The following is a 15,147-nucleotide window of genomic DNA, read 5'->3' as shown; positions in this document are numbered from 1 at the left end:
ATCATAGCCTACTGCACTCCCAGAACCTCCTTCCATGCTTCTATTAGGATGGCCCAGTAAGCCCTACTTCAATCGTCCAACTGCTTTCCTATCCAAAGTCCAAATTCTGCCAACAAGCAGCATGGTCAGTCTGTCACAGCAATACTCTGCTCTCCAGTACAACTTCTCTTAGTGTTCTATTGCTGTGAAAAGACCCTATGACCAACTCTTATAAAGAAAAGCATTTAATTGGGGGCTTGTGGTTTCAGTTATTCAGTTACATGGTGTTGGAGAAGTAGCTGAGAGTTCTATATCTTAATCCACAGGCTAGGAAGACAAACCCACTGGGCCTGGCTTGGGTTTTTGTAAAACCCTAAAGTCCACCTCTAGTGACACATTTCTTCCAATAAGGCCACTCTTCCTAATCCTTTCAAATAGTGCCATTCCCTATGTATTTAAATACATGAGTCTATGGGGGCCATTGTTTTTGTTTGTTTGTTTCTTGGGACAGGGTTTCTCTGTAAAACAGTCCTGGCTGTCCTGGAACTCACTCTGTAGTCCATGCTCACCTCAAACTCACAGAGATCCGCCTGCCTCTGCTTCCCAAGTACTGGGATTAAAGGCGTGCACCACCACCGCCCAGCATGGCGACCATTGTTAATCAACCACCAAAGGGCTCCTTTCCCATAAGCTCAAGGCAACTTTCAGCTCCTCTTTTCACAGCTTGTGGCTTCTCACATAAGCATTCTGCACAGAGTCCCTAGAGACTCTCTACCAGGGACAATCTCTTGTCTCTTCTGAGGGTACCATTTCTTCTGCCCTAAGGTGTGTGAATCAGGGAACCTAGTGAAAGGCTAGGGAGTGTATCTAGAAACCAAGGAAGTTGGTTACTAAAGGGACCATTACTTCTGAGTTGAAGCTAGAAATCTTAAATGTGCATGATACAGCTGCAGTCGGGAATAGCCCTAACCATTTACATTCTGACTCCTTCCAGAGGAAGCAGCTGCATGGAAAACCTGATCAGAACGTGTTCCAAGCTGCATTCTAGCCACAATGCCCTCTCTTAACTCACACGTCATACATAGTCTTGTCTGTAGCTTTGATTCTCACCATTTAGTGACCGAGACAGCCCAGTCCCTTGTCACATTAGTAAATAGTGACACCTGGTGGATGGACATTTGGTCTATACTCTAGAGGACTTCTGACCAGCCCAGGTATGAATCTTGAAGACTTGGACTGAGATGGGATCATGCTTTTCTCTAGTCTGAAGACATTCTACTTTTATTATCAAAATGGATCACTTTGTTACTATAATAAAATATAACAAGTAAAACTTGAATGTCTATGCAGTAGATTTCCTGGCCTGATGCCTGTAGGATAGGCATTTTCTCACCACTGAGAGAAGCCTTAGTAATTCCAAGCAAACAGCCCACTATTAGAGGGGTAGCCTAGGAAAGCTTAATGATTATTTTTATTGTGTACACATGTGTAATTACTCATGCAGGCAGTGTGGTGACCAGTGATGTCAGGGAGTCCTCTATCACTCTCCACTGTAATTTTTCAGACACGGGTCTGACACTGAATCTGGAGTTTTTCATTTGGTCATACTGGCTGGCAGCAAATATCTGGGATCTGCTTGTTTTTATCCGTAGTGCTAGGGTTACCGGCATGCACCACTACGTCTGATCTTTATGTGGGTGCTGGGCACTCAAAGGCAGCTCCTCACGGTTTCCCAAGTTGGCTCTTGGGCTTCTTTTATAGTCACCTTCTAGAGAGGTGGGGCTTACAGACTAGGTTTACGGCTGATGGGAAAAACCTAGACCTGAGAGAAGCAGCCTAGAAAGCTGTCTGAGAGTTCAGACTCTGAGCTTTGACAGCCCCGACCCTGGTGTCTGTGAGACCTTAGGGTAGCCCCCTGATTTCCATGAGTCTCAGCTGTAATAAACATTTCTCCCAGACCTATGGGAGAGACTGAGATAAGAACTGTAAATACACAAGATAGCATGATGGGAGTGTTCTACTACTGGGTGCAGAAAAAGGGAAACGGGCAGCAGGTGACTTGTTTGAGGTCTTCCAGTAGGTCTGGCAATAACTGGTCTTGGGGCTTATATACACTGATGCTCAATCAAGTAGAAGGGAGCTGGGATCAGAAAGAGTAGGCCACAGAAATCCCATCCCGCCCTGTCATTTACTAGCCTGGACAACCTGAGCCTGCTGGTTTTAAAAACCTCATGCCTTCTACTCCACAGTGTGTGTGTGTGTGTGTGTGTGTGTGTGTGTGTGTGTGTGTAGCCATAGGTCAACTTCCTGTGTTCCTCAAAAGCTGTCCATTTTGGTGCCTGCTAATTAGGCTAGGCTAGGCTGGCTGGACAGTCACTTCCAGAGATACTCTCTTTTGTTTTGAATCCCTAGACTTGGGAGTAGAAGCATACACAACCATGCCCAGCTTCTCACATGGGTGCTGAGGATCAAATTCAGGTCTCATGCTTGCACAGCAAACACTTGACTCATTGGCTGTTCTCTCCAGCTCACCACAGGGGTTCTGAGAATCAGGCATGCAGCAAAGTGTCAGTGTTAGCTCCAAGCATCTCTCATGGATAGCTTGGAGCTATCCAAATAGCATCAGGTTGATATTCACGAGTTCCCAAGTCCAGAAAGTCATGAACATTAAGTGTAGGCAGTTGTGGTGATTGGTTTATTCCTATAAACACTTGTTTCTACAGTACAGTTCAGGCAAAACATAGAGGCACACAGCTATGATTTCCACCACAGTCTGCTGTTGAGGGAGATCTGAGGCTGGGAGCTGGGCTAACTGGAGACCTGGGGATTATTTTGGCAGGAAGATCTGTCCCAGGCCCGAGGGCCAAGATTCTTGCTTGACGAGTCACAAGTGAAATGGAGGAGCCAATGCCAGTCAGTTCACACGAGGGTGGAGTCAAGTCTTCCAACACCCAAGGGGCTGAGAGTCTGATCCATTGGTGTGCTGGGAAGGAACTCTCAGTGCAAGCCTTCCCTGGGATTCAGGTCATCCCATAGGAGGCCTGGGTAGCTCTGCCCCTTGCCCTGGATTGAATGAGTATAGGTCATAGTTACTCTTACACTAGTTTCTTATTTGGCCATTCTATGTATGACATCTAAGGGAGAGGGAGGCACAGATGGGGACTGGGCTGTCTGCTGTAGCTCAGGTAAGGAAGACAGTTTACTGTAAAGTTGAGAGGGAAGAAGGCCACACTCTTACACTGAGGGGACATAAGAAGACAGAGACAAGCCTGCAGCCAGGCCTCCAAATGCAGAGACTGAGGGGGTAACACACAGAAAAGCTCTGGCCTGGGTTTTACAGAGCTGCTGTGGTCTTAGTCATGCCTGTCTTTTTCCTGATTTCTCCATGGCAGCACACAGGACTAGCCCTAAGTTGATGCCAGGGTCATTTGCCATAAGGGTAGGTGGATTGAAGAGATTCTATATGGTTTGACAGCAGAGAGAGAGAGAGAGAGAGAGAGAAGGCCACAGCACTGGGTACCAAGGTTCTAGAACCAGAGTAACAGCAAGGAAGAAGGGCGGCCTCTGTTCTTGAGCACATGAGGGTCAGGGAAGGACAGATCTGCTGCAGGGTCTTGGGGCCAAAATCCTCCATGCTTTTCTGCGACGGCACTCCTGATTGGCAGATGATAGCATCTCACGGGCTGTGGCGTCACAGTCATTCTCATTGCATATCCAGGTCATTTCTTCACCTCACATGTACGAAGATGCTTCCAGCTGTGCCCAGAGCTCCATCAGGCAGTGAGGTTCCTGGCTGACTTGGAGGCACTCTGAGCCCGCTGGACCACAGCAGAGCACTTCTCACGACGCAACAGCTTGTTGTTCTCAAACAGACCTTCATTTCGGGGTATTCCATGAGAACCATCGGGGAAAGTCAGCAAGCCTTGGAGGAGGGCAGAGAGAATGAGAAGGCATTAACGTTTCAGGTCAGCTTCATGTGTAGAGGCTGAAGAAGAGGAAAGTGACGGACATGGTCACCACAGATTGCTGGAGAGTCACAGAGAATTCAGGAAAAGTAGGAGTGCTCCGCCCATGTTACACTAAAGCATCTACCGAGCTGAAGCTTACCGAAACCATTGACTCTGCCATTTTTAAATTCCCCCTCAAAGGTCATGTTGTCATAGCGAATGAAAACTCCGACGCCATTAAACTTGCCCTGGGAAAACTCCCCCTCATACCTGCAGAGACACCAGGATGTTAGTTAGCCTTTAGTGGTTAGATTAGCTAGCTGTCCAGGGTAACTGAGGCACACAATTACCAGTGTGTGAGTCAAAGCACAGAGCAAAGCTTATTCCGCCCATCCCAGAGTCTGTGCCATGCCGCGCCCGCTGCGCAGCCTGTGTCCGAGAATGTACGGAGGGTGTCGGGGATTGACAACACAGAGACTCGTTCAACGGTGTAAAGAAAACTTTAAGCAGGCCCCAAAAAGGCTCAAGAAAACTTCCCAAGAAAGGCCTCCCTCCAGAAAAGCTTCTGCTCTCTCCTTCCCCCTGATTGGTTCTGCTTTGACACCAGAAAACTGACTTGGGTGTGTCAGAAGAGGTGGTCAGTCTTTGGAAAAGGTCGAGGTCAGGGCGGTTCCAGTGGGCCAGTCCTTTTCTGGAACTTATGGCCCCGGGCATTGTATTGTTTTTAGTAAACATTGTCTTACAGCTGCCTGTTCCCAGGCTGATGGGGAAGTGGGTCTCTGTTCAAGGTCTGGTGTCCCCACAGTGCCATTTACACCATTCCCCAGCAGAGAGAGGGGTCAGAAGGCATATATATGAGGGCTTAGTTACAGGAAAGGAATCTAAGTGAACAGAGGTAAAGTAGAAGCTCACTCACCTCTTTGTCATTTCCAATTTCACAACTATTTGATGTGATTTTTTGTTTGTTTGTTTGTTTGCTTAGAGACAGAGTGTTGCTGTGTAGTCCAGGTTGGCCTCAAACCCAAGATACTCTTGCCTTTGCCTCCCCAGTGCTGAGATTACAGACGCAGGTCACCATACGTGGCTCTTATGTCTATTTTAAAATAATAAGGGCTGGCAAGATGACTTAGTAGGCAAAAGAAACCCATGCCTGATGACTTGTATTAAGTCCTGGGTGGAAAGGGAAAACTGACTCTGACCTTCACAAATGCTATGACACACCGTTTACAAATAAATAGACAGATAGATAAAAATTAAATAAAAAAATCAAAGTAGCCAAAGAACCCCCTGTCTGTTTTTTTTAGGATCCAGCAAGCTCAGGGCTGAACTGACAGAATCTCACTAGTTCAAAAACTGAGAAAGAAATGGCCTAACACTTACCTTGAGCCATCTGAGAAGGTCAGTACCCCAAAGCCATTGAAGAGCCCATTCTCAAAGTGACCCAAGTAGGTGCCACCATCAGCAAACATCAGTTGACCAAAACCATGTCTCCGTCCTGAGCAAAGAGAAGGACAGGGGACCAGGTTGGAATGGGGCAGCTTCTTCTCACTGGCTTAGCAGTCCACACTCTACACAGCTTTATCCACAAAAACAAAAACAAAACTGCCCTTAGCATCTGTGAGTGTGGAAAGCCTGGTCTCGTTGACCACAGGCCTGGCTACAGTGTGTGGAAAACCCTGCTCTCCTTGAGGCACAGGCCTGGCCACCGTGTGAGCTGCCCTTCACCTCTGTGAGTGTGGAAAGCCTGGTCTTCTTGGGCAGTCTCTTGGTTGGCTAGGACTGAGCCAACTCTGAAGTGCTCAAGCTGAGTTTCCAAACTGAACCATTAAACTGCTTCTGGTATAGTTTCTAGCATATTTCACAGCTCCAAAGAATTTTTGCTATTCCTAAGAATAGATTACTTCCTGGAGTAAAAAAAAAAGTCAGGAAACTCAAGGCAAGGAACGTCACTTGTTCTTGAGTGTCTTCGATAATTTCCAGATCCTCCTTCTGAAGACTCATTGCAATGAAGTCACTGCAGTGAATCCTAAACTCTCTAATTTGCACCCAGAAGAATTCATTTGCTCTTCTGGGTACATTAACATTTAAGACAACAGACCGCGTGAAAGCACTATAAATCCAGAAGTGGGCAGACTGAACTCATTTCGTCAAACTCATTTTGCATTCCTTCATTAAGGTACTCTGTGGAGCTGAGTCCCGCACTGAGGAAGGAAGATCCACGAGGTGAACCGCCCCAGGGGCCCTTCTCACCCTCCTTCCACTCGCCACGGTATTCTTCCCCACTGGAGTAGGTAAAGGAGCCTTTCGTCAGGGTCATGGTGGTAGCTTCCGGAAGGAAAGGATGGCAACTCTAAGAAACAGAAACCAGTGTCACATCATGGCTGGAGGACTCAAGGCTGCGCTCTCAAGTGTATACTGCCTCAGGTGCACTTAAGAAAACACCCACCTTGCCACCCACCCACCACATCTGGGATGGAAATGGAAGCGAAATCTACAAGCATTTACTCAATGTCTACTATGGGCTTAGATGTATAAAACAGAGTCTCTCTCCCCTCAATGAAGTTATAAGCTCAGCAGGTGAAACCCCAAACTGCAGAGACAATGTAATTCCACACAAACTCATACGGCAGATAATGGCAAGTACAGGGGTGAGCAGCCCTTAACACAACCACGGTGCAACACCTGTGACCCCAGCGCTTGGGAAGCAGAGGCAGGTGGGTCATGTGTTCAAAGTCATCCTCAGCTACAAGAAACTGTCTCGGAATAATAAACAGGAAAACCAAAGCCGCACAGTAAGAAAGTAAAAGAACAACAAATAGGCAGAAAACAAGAAGCTGGTGTGACTAGAGAAGACGGCTTATTTAGGGAGTGATTGATACACTGCAATCTTGAGGCCTTTTTTTTCCCCCAAGACAGGGTTTCTCTGTGGCTTTGGAGGCTGTCTTGGAACTAGCTTTTGTAGACCAGGCTGGTCTCGAAGTCACAGAGATCCGCCTGCCTCTGCCTCCCAAGTGCTGGGATTAAAGGCATGCGCCACCAACGCCCAGCTTCTTCACCTGTTATTATAAAGGAGTTTGTACTACATCTGTGAAGTTCCTTAAACACTTAAGATCACAGCCGGGCATTAGTGGTGCATGCCTTTAATCCAAGCACTTGGGAGGCAGAGGCAGGCGGATCTCTGTGAGTTCGAGGCCAGCCTGGTCTACAGAGTGAGTTCCAGGACAGCCTCCAAAACGATACAGAGAAACCCTGTCTCGAAAAAAACAAAAAACAAAAAAAAAAACAAAAAAAATAATAACAGGTGAAGAAACATAAGCTCAGAGTAGTTAAAAAGTTTTTTGGTGGTGCTGGAGAGATGGCTCAGTGGTTAAGGCCACTTGTTGCTCTTGTAGAAGACCCAGCTTTCATTCCCAATCTCACATGGTGTTTCACAGCCATCCAAACATCAGTTCCAGGGGGGTCTGAAACCTCCCTCTGACTTCTGCAGTTACCAAGCAAGCACACGGTGCATGTACATACCCACAGGCAAATATTTATACACATAAAAAAATCCAAAAAATATTCAACAAAAATGTTGTTGGTGGTTGAGCAGGGACAAGCACACAGTCTTCCCTGATGATGCTGGCCATCCTTCCTTCATGGTGAGCCTCTGGTTTTAGGTCAGACCAGTTCATGGTGCTGTCTGAAAACTATAGCAGCTAAGTTAGGGAAAGAGTCTGGCAGTAGGGTGCGGATGGGCTTGTGAAACAAGGATTGTAATAGGATGAAATCTGTGATGAAGGAAAATGAATGTGACAACAGGAGGGTTGGAGTAGCAGAATCCAATCAGAGAAGCCTGCAAGGAAGGGACAGCTTCTGATCAAGAGACAGACTTGTGTGAGTCTGGGTTAGCTGTGCGCATTACCTGGTTAGTGGAGTGTTACAAAGATGATGATACAGAGCCGGGCCTTAGTGGCTCACGCCTTTAATCCCAGCCTGATCTACTGAGTGAGTTCCAGGACAGCCTCCAAAACAATACAGAGAAACCCTGCCTCGAAAAACCAAAAAACCCAACCAACCAAACAAACAAAGATAATACAGATGTGTAAATGAAGAGGTTTGAGAAGCAACAGACTTGCCCGGGGGTTGCACATAGACCTGTTCTGCTTCCAGTGCACGAGTTCAGACCAATGTTCTAGATGAGGACAGATCATGTGGAGCAATTGCCCCATCTGGCCACAGAAATGTGAACTCAGCAAGCCCCAGGGAGCTGCCCTCTGAACCTAGCTGCGTGGTAATGACTCACAGCTTCATTGGGAAAATAAATAATAGTTGTTTCAAGTCACAGTGTTTTAGAAGAGTGTGCTATCACCCAGTAAAAACTGACATACATATTCATGTGAGTGGATGATGGCAGGCATGCAGTATAATGAGAACAGAAGACATGCTATGATAAATGTATCATAGAAAAAGAAGCCACACCAATAGCACTCGTGGGTGGTAAGAGAGACAGGTGCTCAACATATCATTAAGCATAAATGAAGACGAACAATCAATAAATAGAAATATTTTTCAGTTTTCTAGATCTTTTTATTCACCCCTTCATCTTTTCTGTATTTAAGTGATACAATGTTTTCTCAAATGATAAAATGCAGATTCATAGGCACAAACTTAAACCTATTAATCCAGAGTCTGATGCCAACAGGACAAGTGCACCTTTTCTTCGGGATACAGGGACTAGACCTAGTGCACAGAGCTGAAGAGGACCCTTAAATGCTGTGGGCCTGGTGCCAGTGACCAGTTCCCTCTCCTTTCAGGTCACAGAGGAACTGAAACTCTTATCATCAGTTCAGTATCAGAGCAGGCTTGGATAGAGGTCAGTGCAGCGTCTCAGCAAATACAACATTAATGAGAGGAAGATAAGAAGTGTTCCATAAGAATTTCAAGAGAGAAAACTCTTTGGTAAAGCTAAGGTATTCTGACAGCTATCAGTCATCAGTAGCTCTTTCTAGAACTAAATGAGTTAATGACAGTCAAAGTCAAAGGATGGTACAACTTGTAAACATGCTGGCTTGGTGTCACATGTCTTTGATCCCAGCATTCTGGAGGCACAGGCCAGCTAGGGCTACATATGAGACCTTGTCACAAAAACAAACAAACAAATAATAAATAAAAACCCTAAATTGCAGCATAACTCTTCAAAACACACCCATAAGAATCTGAAGAGCTCTCTCTGTGTGTGTGTGTATGAGACACACACACACACACAAACACACACACACACACACACACACACACAATGTGTGTGTATTTGGTGTTCTGAGACAGGGTCTCTCAATGAAGTCCCGGGTAGCCTGAAGCTTGCTATGTAGACTAGGCTGGCCTTGCATTCAGAGAGATCCTCCTGCCTCTGCCTCCTGAATACTGGGTTTATGACATGTACTACCACACTTGGCTGAAGAACTTACCTTTGACTAAATTTTATAATTGTACTGTCATGATGAAATCTGTCACTAGATTTAGGAGATCTTAAGATAAGAGCATTTTCAATCCCAGCACTCGGGAGGCAGAGGCAGGCAGATCTCTGTGAGTTCGAGGCCAGCCTGGTCTACAGAGTGAGTTCCAGGACAGCCTCCAAAGCCACAGAGAAACCCTGTCTCGAAAAACCAAAAAAAAAAAAAAAAAAAAAAAAAAAGATAAGAGCATTTTCTTTAAATGTTTAGTGGTTAACAAATTCCTCTTCGCCTGCATGCCTGAAGAGGGCCTTGGATCCCCTTATAGGTGATTATGAGCCACCAAGTGGTTGGTGGGAATTGAACTCAGGACCTCTGGAAGAAAACCCAGTGCTCTTAACTGCTGAGCCATTTCTCTAGTCCCTGAAAACTTATTTTTATTACCAAATTTGGTAATAAAGCTTTTTATTTAAAAAGTGCTTTAACTTTACGCACATGTGTGTGAACCTGCAGGAGTGTATGTATACTACGTGTAAGTAAGAGACCATGGAGCCAAAAGAGGGCTTTATACCTCTGGAACTGGAGTTACAGACTGCATTTTCATTTTCTTTTTTTTTTTCAAGACAGGGTTTCTCTGTGGCTTTGAAGGCTGTCCTGGAACTTGCTCTTGTAGACCAGGCTGGCCTTGAACTCACAGAGATCCGCCTGCCTCTGCCTCCCGCGTGCTGGGATTAAAGGCGTGCGCCACCAACGCCCGGCCTGCATTTTCATTTTCTAAAGTCATTTGCAATGTCTCCCTAAGTTTGGTCAGGCTTGGACTGCTTTAAATACAGCACCATGGAAGTGATGCTCATCATAAATGTTCATCCTGCTTATTGCTAGACCCATATCTTGAACCCTGAGCCACCTTCTAAGAACACCTGACTGGAGACAGTGAGCAGTGAGATGGCTCAGTAGGTAAAGGTGTCTGCCCCCAAGACTGACAACCTGAGTTTGATCCCTGAACTACATGGTGAGAGAAGGGAACTGACTCCAGCAAGTTGTCCTCTGACTTCCACAAGCATAACATAGCACACACACACACACACACACACACACACACACACACACACACACACACACACAGTGCAAAATAAAAATGTTACTTAAAAAATACTAGCTGGAGGCTCCCAAGTAACAAGGAAGCCAAGTCAGTTACAGGTCATGTGTTGTTGCTCCAGTGGGCATTCTCATTTTTTAATCATCTTGGTTCAGCCAGGCACCAGGCATCAGTGAAGAAGATGCCAAATGATTCCGGCTCCCAGACACAACCCACATCTCATCTGAGAACTGTGGGACAAAGAGAAGCCCTCTCCATGATGTCAGGCCCAGATTCCTGGTCTACAATATCATGGGGGTAGTTTTAAGTTGCCAAGTGTTGGGTTAATTTGTTATTTAGTGATAGCAAACCGCACACCATTTGCCAGTGGCCCCTGCAACCATTCTGTGCTGTTTTTCAAGAGTATATATTACCAATTCCATTCCTTTTTGATCTAGAGAGATACAGTAAGTTCAGAAGTTGCTTGTCAAAACCATGTCCAGTCTCAAGAAGCAAATCAAAAGTGCTAATTAAAAGGAACATATGTAGAATTTTGGGGTCTCAGGTTATAGCTGAATACATTTGGCTAGAAACTGCTACATGTGTTCAAATAGTTGTTATAGTCACTACTTGGGACAGTGTTTGAATTAACTTACGAGTTGAAGCCGGGCGTTGGTGGCGCACGCCTTTGATCCCAGCACTCGGGAGGCAGAGGCAGGTGGATCTCTGTGAGTTCGAGGCCAGCCTGGTCTACAAAGTGAGTTCTAGGACAGCCTCCAAAGCCACAGAAAAACTCTGTCTCCAAAAACCAAAAAAAAAAAAAAAGAAGAAGAAGAATTTTTGTTTGGTTTTTGAAAGAGGGTCTCTCTATGTAGTCATGACTGACCTGGAACTCACTCTTGTAGACCAGGCTGGCCTTAACTTAAGAGATTAACCTGCCTCTGCCTCGTGAGTGCTGGAATGCTCCACCATGCCCAGCTTTAATTAAGACGTTTTAAAACAAAGACCAGTAATCCCTTCCCCAACCTGAGAATATTTATTTCCCAGTTAGAGACAATTTATTTGGGAGCAGCCATCTTAACTACCCACACATCTCCAAAGGCCAAAGCCGTGTTTCTCAAGCAGGCAGTCTCACACAGTTCTTTTAGTTATTATAAAGAAAGCAACCATGGCGTTTTAGAGCCCTAAAAGGAGAAAAAGAAGGCTGTGATGAACAAAGATTAGGAAACCGGGAATACTGTTTTAATGGAAAATGAAATAATTAGGTTTTTAAATTTATAATTATAATCTCCCTTCAATTTGGAAAGTAAGCAATGTTACTGCAAACAGGCCTTATTTAGGAAGAATGTGGGATACTTAGATGAACTTACATAGATCCTCCCGCCTCTGCCTCCTGATTGCTGGGATTAAAGGCCCGGGCCACCACTGCCCGGCCCAAAAAGGTTTGTAAAAGATGATGGGGACGCGAGAGTGATGGACTCTCGGGAGTCACGCTGTCAGAACACTATTCTATGTCAAAGGAAAGGAGGATGCCTGGGCCGGGCTCTAGTAGAGCGAAGTTACTCTGGTACCTATGCAGTTCGTGGATGCTGGATAGAGATGACACCAGCCAAGTAACTGAAACAACCCATTCCCCAAGCCTCAGTACGTGGGTCGTTTTCCTACCTGTGGCACAGACGCGCCCCAGATCAAACAAAGCCCTAGACCTTCTCCAGGCAACCCAGTCCTCCGCTGCATTTATTTATTTATTTTTTCATTTCAGTCTGGCTCCATACTTTTTGGGGTCGGCTCCCACCCCACAGGCTCTTCAGCTCTCAATGGTCTGGCATTCCCACCAGACACAGCACGGCACACCCCTCTCCATAACCAGTGCCCTGTGTTCTCCAGGGCTGCGATCTCGGAATCGAAACTCCAAACCCAGGTTTGGAACCCCACCCGCAGCCACCTTCAGGGCAGTACAGCCCGGACACAGGCGCACTCCCCAGCCCCGGTCACCTGCTTGACGCCTCAGTCTCCACTTTGTGGACCACACTCCAGCATCCACCTCCCACCCGCGCCACGGGCCAACCTGAGCTTGGCCTCTTGGGGACGACCGTCACGCCCCGACGCGTCGCAGGGCTCCAGCGGCCAGGATCTTGGCTCTTCTCGACTCCCCACTTACACCTTCCCCTCCGCCACCTCCACCCGCCTCAGTCCCACTGGACGCCGCCATCCCTGATGGTCGCACTGGGCACAATTCCCGCTGTTCATTGGCTGTTACCTAGGCAACCGCGAGCAACGCCACTCCCCATTGGTCCACTCTTCTTCCGTGCCATCTTTGTGAGGGGCCGGGTGTTTTGGGAGGCTGGGCCAAATATCTGAAAGAGGGGTGGGGCTGAGCCTGCTGTCTCACCTCGAGCAGCCAAACAGAAAAGGAGGATCCAGGTTTCATCTCTCCAGAGACTTCCAGGCAGAAACTTTAAGCCCATATAAGGCCGAAGGTGTGTCCAAAGTGGCCACTAACTCAAGAGGTTCTGATTTTTATGTTCATAAACAGTTCCACCGCTAAGTATGAAGAGAGAATCTAAATCCAGCTTTAAAAGCTCAGCTTTCTAATTAGCAAGGCGCTACATTTTTGCATTCACAGGGACTCGTTATGAACCACATCCTTTGTATTTGAAATATATTGCCATTATTGGAGCAAATCTTCCCAAATATTGTTCCGAAATATCCGTGTGTCCATGTTTGTTTACTGGACCGTGTGCGTGCAGCATGATGTCAAGTTCTACCAGGCTTGGAAAGCCACGATCATTGCTGTTTCTCTCATGGGACTTACTATTACGAGACAAAGCAAACTGCTTCAAATTGTTTTTTGGTTGGGGATTTCTTCATGTACAGGTTAGAAAATGATAATGATGAAAATAATAATGGCTTTTCGGGACTTATATGAGAACACAATTTAAAAGAATTTCTTAGTTGCATGGTGGTGGCACACAATTTTAATCCCAGCACTCAAAAGGCAGAGGCAGGCAGATCTTTGTGAGTTCGAGGTCAGCCTGGTCTTCAAAGAGAGTTCCATGACAGTCTACAAAAACTACAGAGAAATCCTGTCTCGAAAAGCCAACAACAAAAAAATTAAAAAATAAAAGGATTTCTTCATCCACAGGTTAGAAAATGATAATAATGACAATAATAATGACTTTTCAGGATTTATATGAGAACACAATGTGTGTGTGTGTGTGTGTGTGTACACGCGCACGCGTGTGTGTGAAGATACCTGAAGAGGCCAGAAGAGGGTGTCAAATCCCCTGGAACTGGAGTTATAGGTGTTATAGGTGGTTGTGATCCATCTGATGTGAGTGCTGGGAACTGAATTCCATCCCGAGATCAGCAAGTGCTCTTAACTGTCGATCCACCCCCGCAGCACCCATTCTCCACTGTGTCTGGGTTTGGAGTGGACGTGCTTCACATCACACCCCTGCCCTCCTATCAAGCAAGCTCTTTTCTCCAAGGCTCCTGGTACCATTTATTTATTTATTTATTCTTTGGTTTTTTTGAGACGGGGTTTCTCTGTGGCTTTGGAGGCTGTCCTGGAACTCACTCTATAGACCAGGCTGGTCTTGAACTCACAGAGAACCACCTGCCTCTGCCTCCGGAGTGCTGGGATTAAAGGCGTGCGCCACCAACGCCCGGCTCTTGGTACCCTTCATATGCCCTCTGCTGCTTCCCTCAGTCAAGCAGGCTGTCCTAAATAAGCTCTTCCTCTTTCTCTTCGGCAACGTCTTATGTGCACGATGTGCCTTTTCTGTCTTTCTTCTCCCGTCAGTGACTCAGTTACTTCCTTTAGGAGGTGGCTGTTAGCACAGGTTCGTGTGCAGTTTTTGCTCACTCTTCAGACCGTGTTCATCCAGAGTGAGGACAGAGGCACACTTTTCTTCTTTTCACTAATGAAAACGAGCACTAACTGTGTCTAGACTTGATGTGAATAAAGTCATGGGCTTTTTATCATCAAGGGACCAAAACTTCCCTTAATGATCAGATAAAGCATTGAATCATTGGCTCAGACACTATGTAAATTGCTAGAGGGTTGGGATTTTTAAACTATTGAGATAGCATTGGGTGAACAGGACATCATTACTTCATTGTTGTCTTCTCAATTCTTTGAACATAGCAGGTGCTTAGCGACACAAAAATGATTTTGCAGTTTCACAGCCAGTTCATGGTTGGCACTCAACAAGTAGCTTAATAGCCGGGCGGTGGTAGTGCACGCCTTTAATCCCAACATTCGGGAGGCAGAGGCAAGTGGATCTCTGTGAGTTCGAGACCAGCCTGGTCTACAAGAGCTAGTTCCAGGACAGCTTCCAAAGCCACAGAGAAACCCTGTCTCGAAAAAACAAAAACAAACAAAAAACAAGTGACTAACAAAGCTATTAGGAAAGCTTCCGAACACCTGTCTGCCAATTGGAAGCTGGGGCGGGGCTAAGGACAGAGGGCGTGCCTGACCCGGGTTTGTCTTGTGGAACATGCGCAGTCTTTACAGAAGGTGACGCGAAAGCTGTGGAGGCCGTGATTGCGTAGGGGCAGGTTCTGATTGGCTACTGTTCGAGCGCGAGGGGCCGTACCTACGCGTCGCCAAGTAAACAGGGCAGGCTAGGGGCGGAGCTACGGAGGCCCCGCGCTCTGATTGGTCAGGCGGGAGGTGGGGAGTGCCGCGGATTGGTCGCGGCTGCGA

General features: G+C 46.5%; 1 protein-coding gene across 2 annotated transcripts; it reads right to left on the bottom strand.

The window, feature by feature from the left end:
- Positions 1–2,651: 2,651 nt before the first annotated feature.
- On the bottom strand, positions 2,652–12,655 carry Morn4 (MORN repeat containing 4). Of its 2 annotated transcripts, none has more exons than XM_005063592.4 (5): positions 12,432–12,655; positions 6,177–6,276; positions 5,307–5,421; positions 4,087–4,196; positions 2,652–3,901 (listed from the first exon to the last, which is right to left on the bottom strand). In XM_005063592.4, the coding sequence occupies exons 2-5, from the start codon at positions 6,241–6,243 to the stop codon at positions 3,753–3,755; spliced, it is 441 nt and encodes a 146-aa protein (XP_005063649.2). In that variant the 5' UTR covers positions 6,244–6,276; positions 12,432–12,655; the 3' UTR covers positions 2,652–3,752. The 2 variants fall into 2 exon arrangements, with proteins under 2 accessions (XP_005063649.2, XP_012973104.2); XM_013117650.3 differs by having other exon boundaries at positions 12,505–12,655.
- Positions 12,656–15,147: the final 2,492 nt, after the last annotated feature.

The sequence above is a fragment of the Mesocricetus auratus genome, unplaced genomic scaffold (genome assembly GCF_017639785.1).
Source record: "Mesocricetus auratus isolate SY011 unplaced genomic scaffold, BCM_Maur_2.0 Super-Scaffold_4256, whole genome shotgun sequence".
NCBI classification, from domain to species: domain Eukaryota; kingdom Metazoa; phylum Chordata; class Mammalia; order Rodentia; family Cricetidae; genus Mesocricetus; species Mesocricetus auratus.
Note: the sequence above shows the minus strand (reverse complement) of the source record. Positions and strands in the feature narration are given on the sequence as shown.

Excerpts from the sequence above, each read along its gene's own strand:
- Morn4 (XM_005063592.4), bottom strand. The coding sequence starts at position 6,243 with ATGACCCTGACGAAAGGCTCCTTTACCTACTCCAGTGGGGAAGAATAC. Across the intron at positions 4,197-5,306 it reads ACCTTCTCAGATGGCTCAAG|GTATGAGGGGGAGTTTTCCC; the intron begins GTAAGTGTTAGG and ends GTGTCTCTGCAG. Across the intron at positions 3,902-4,086 it reads TGGCAGAGTCAATGGTTTCG|GCTTGCTGACTTTCCCCGAT; the intron begins GTAAGCTTCAGC and ends CCCTCCTCCAAG.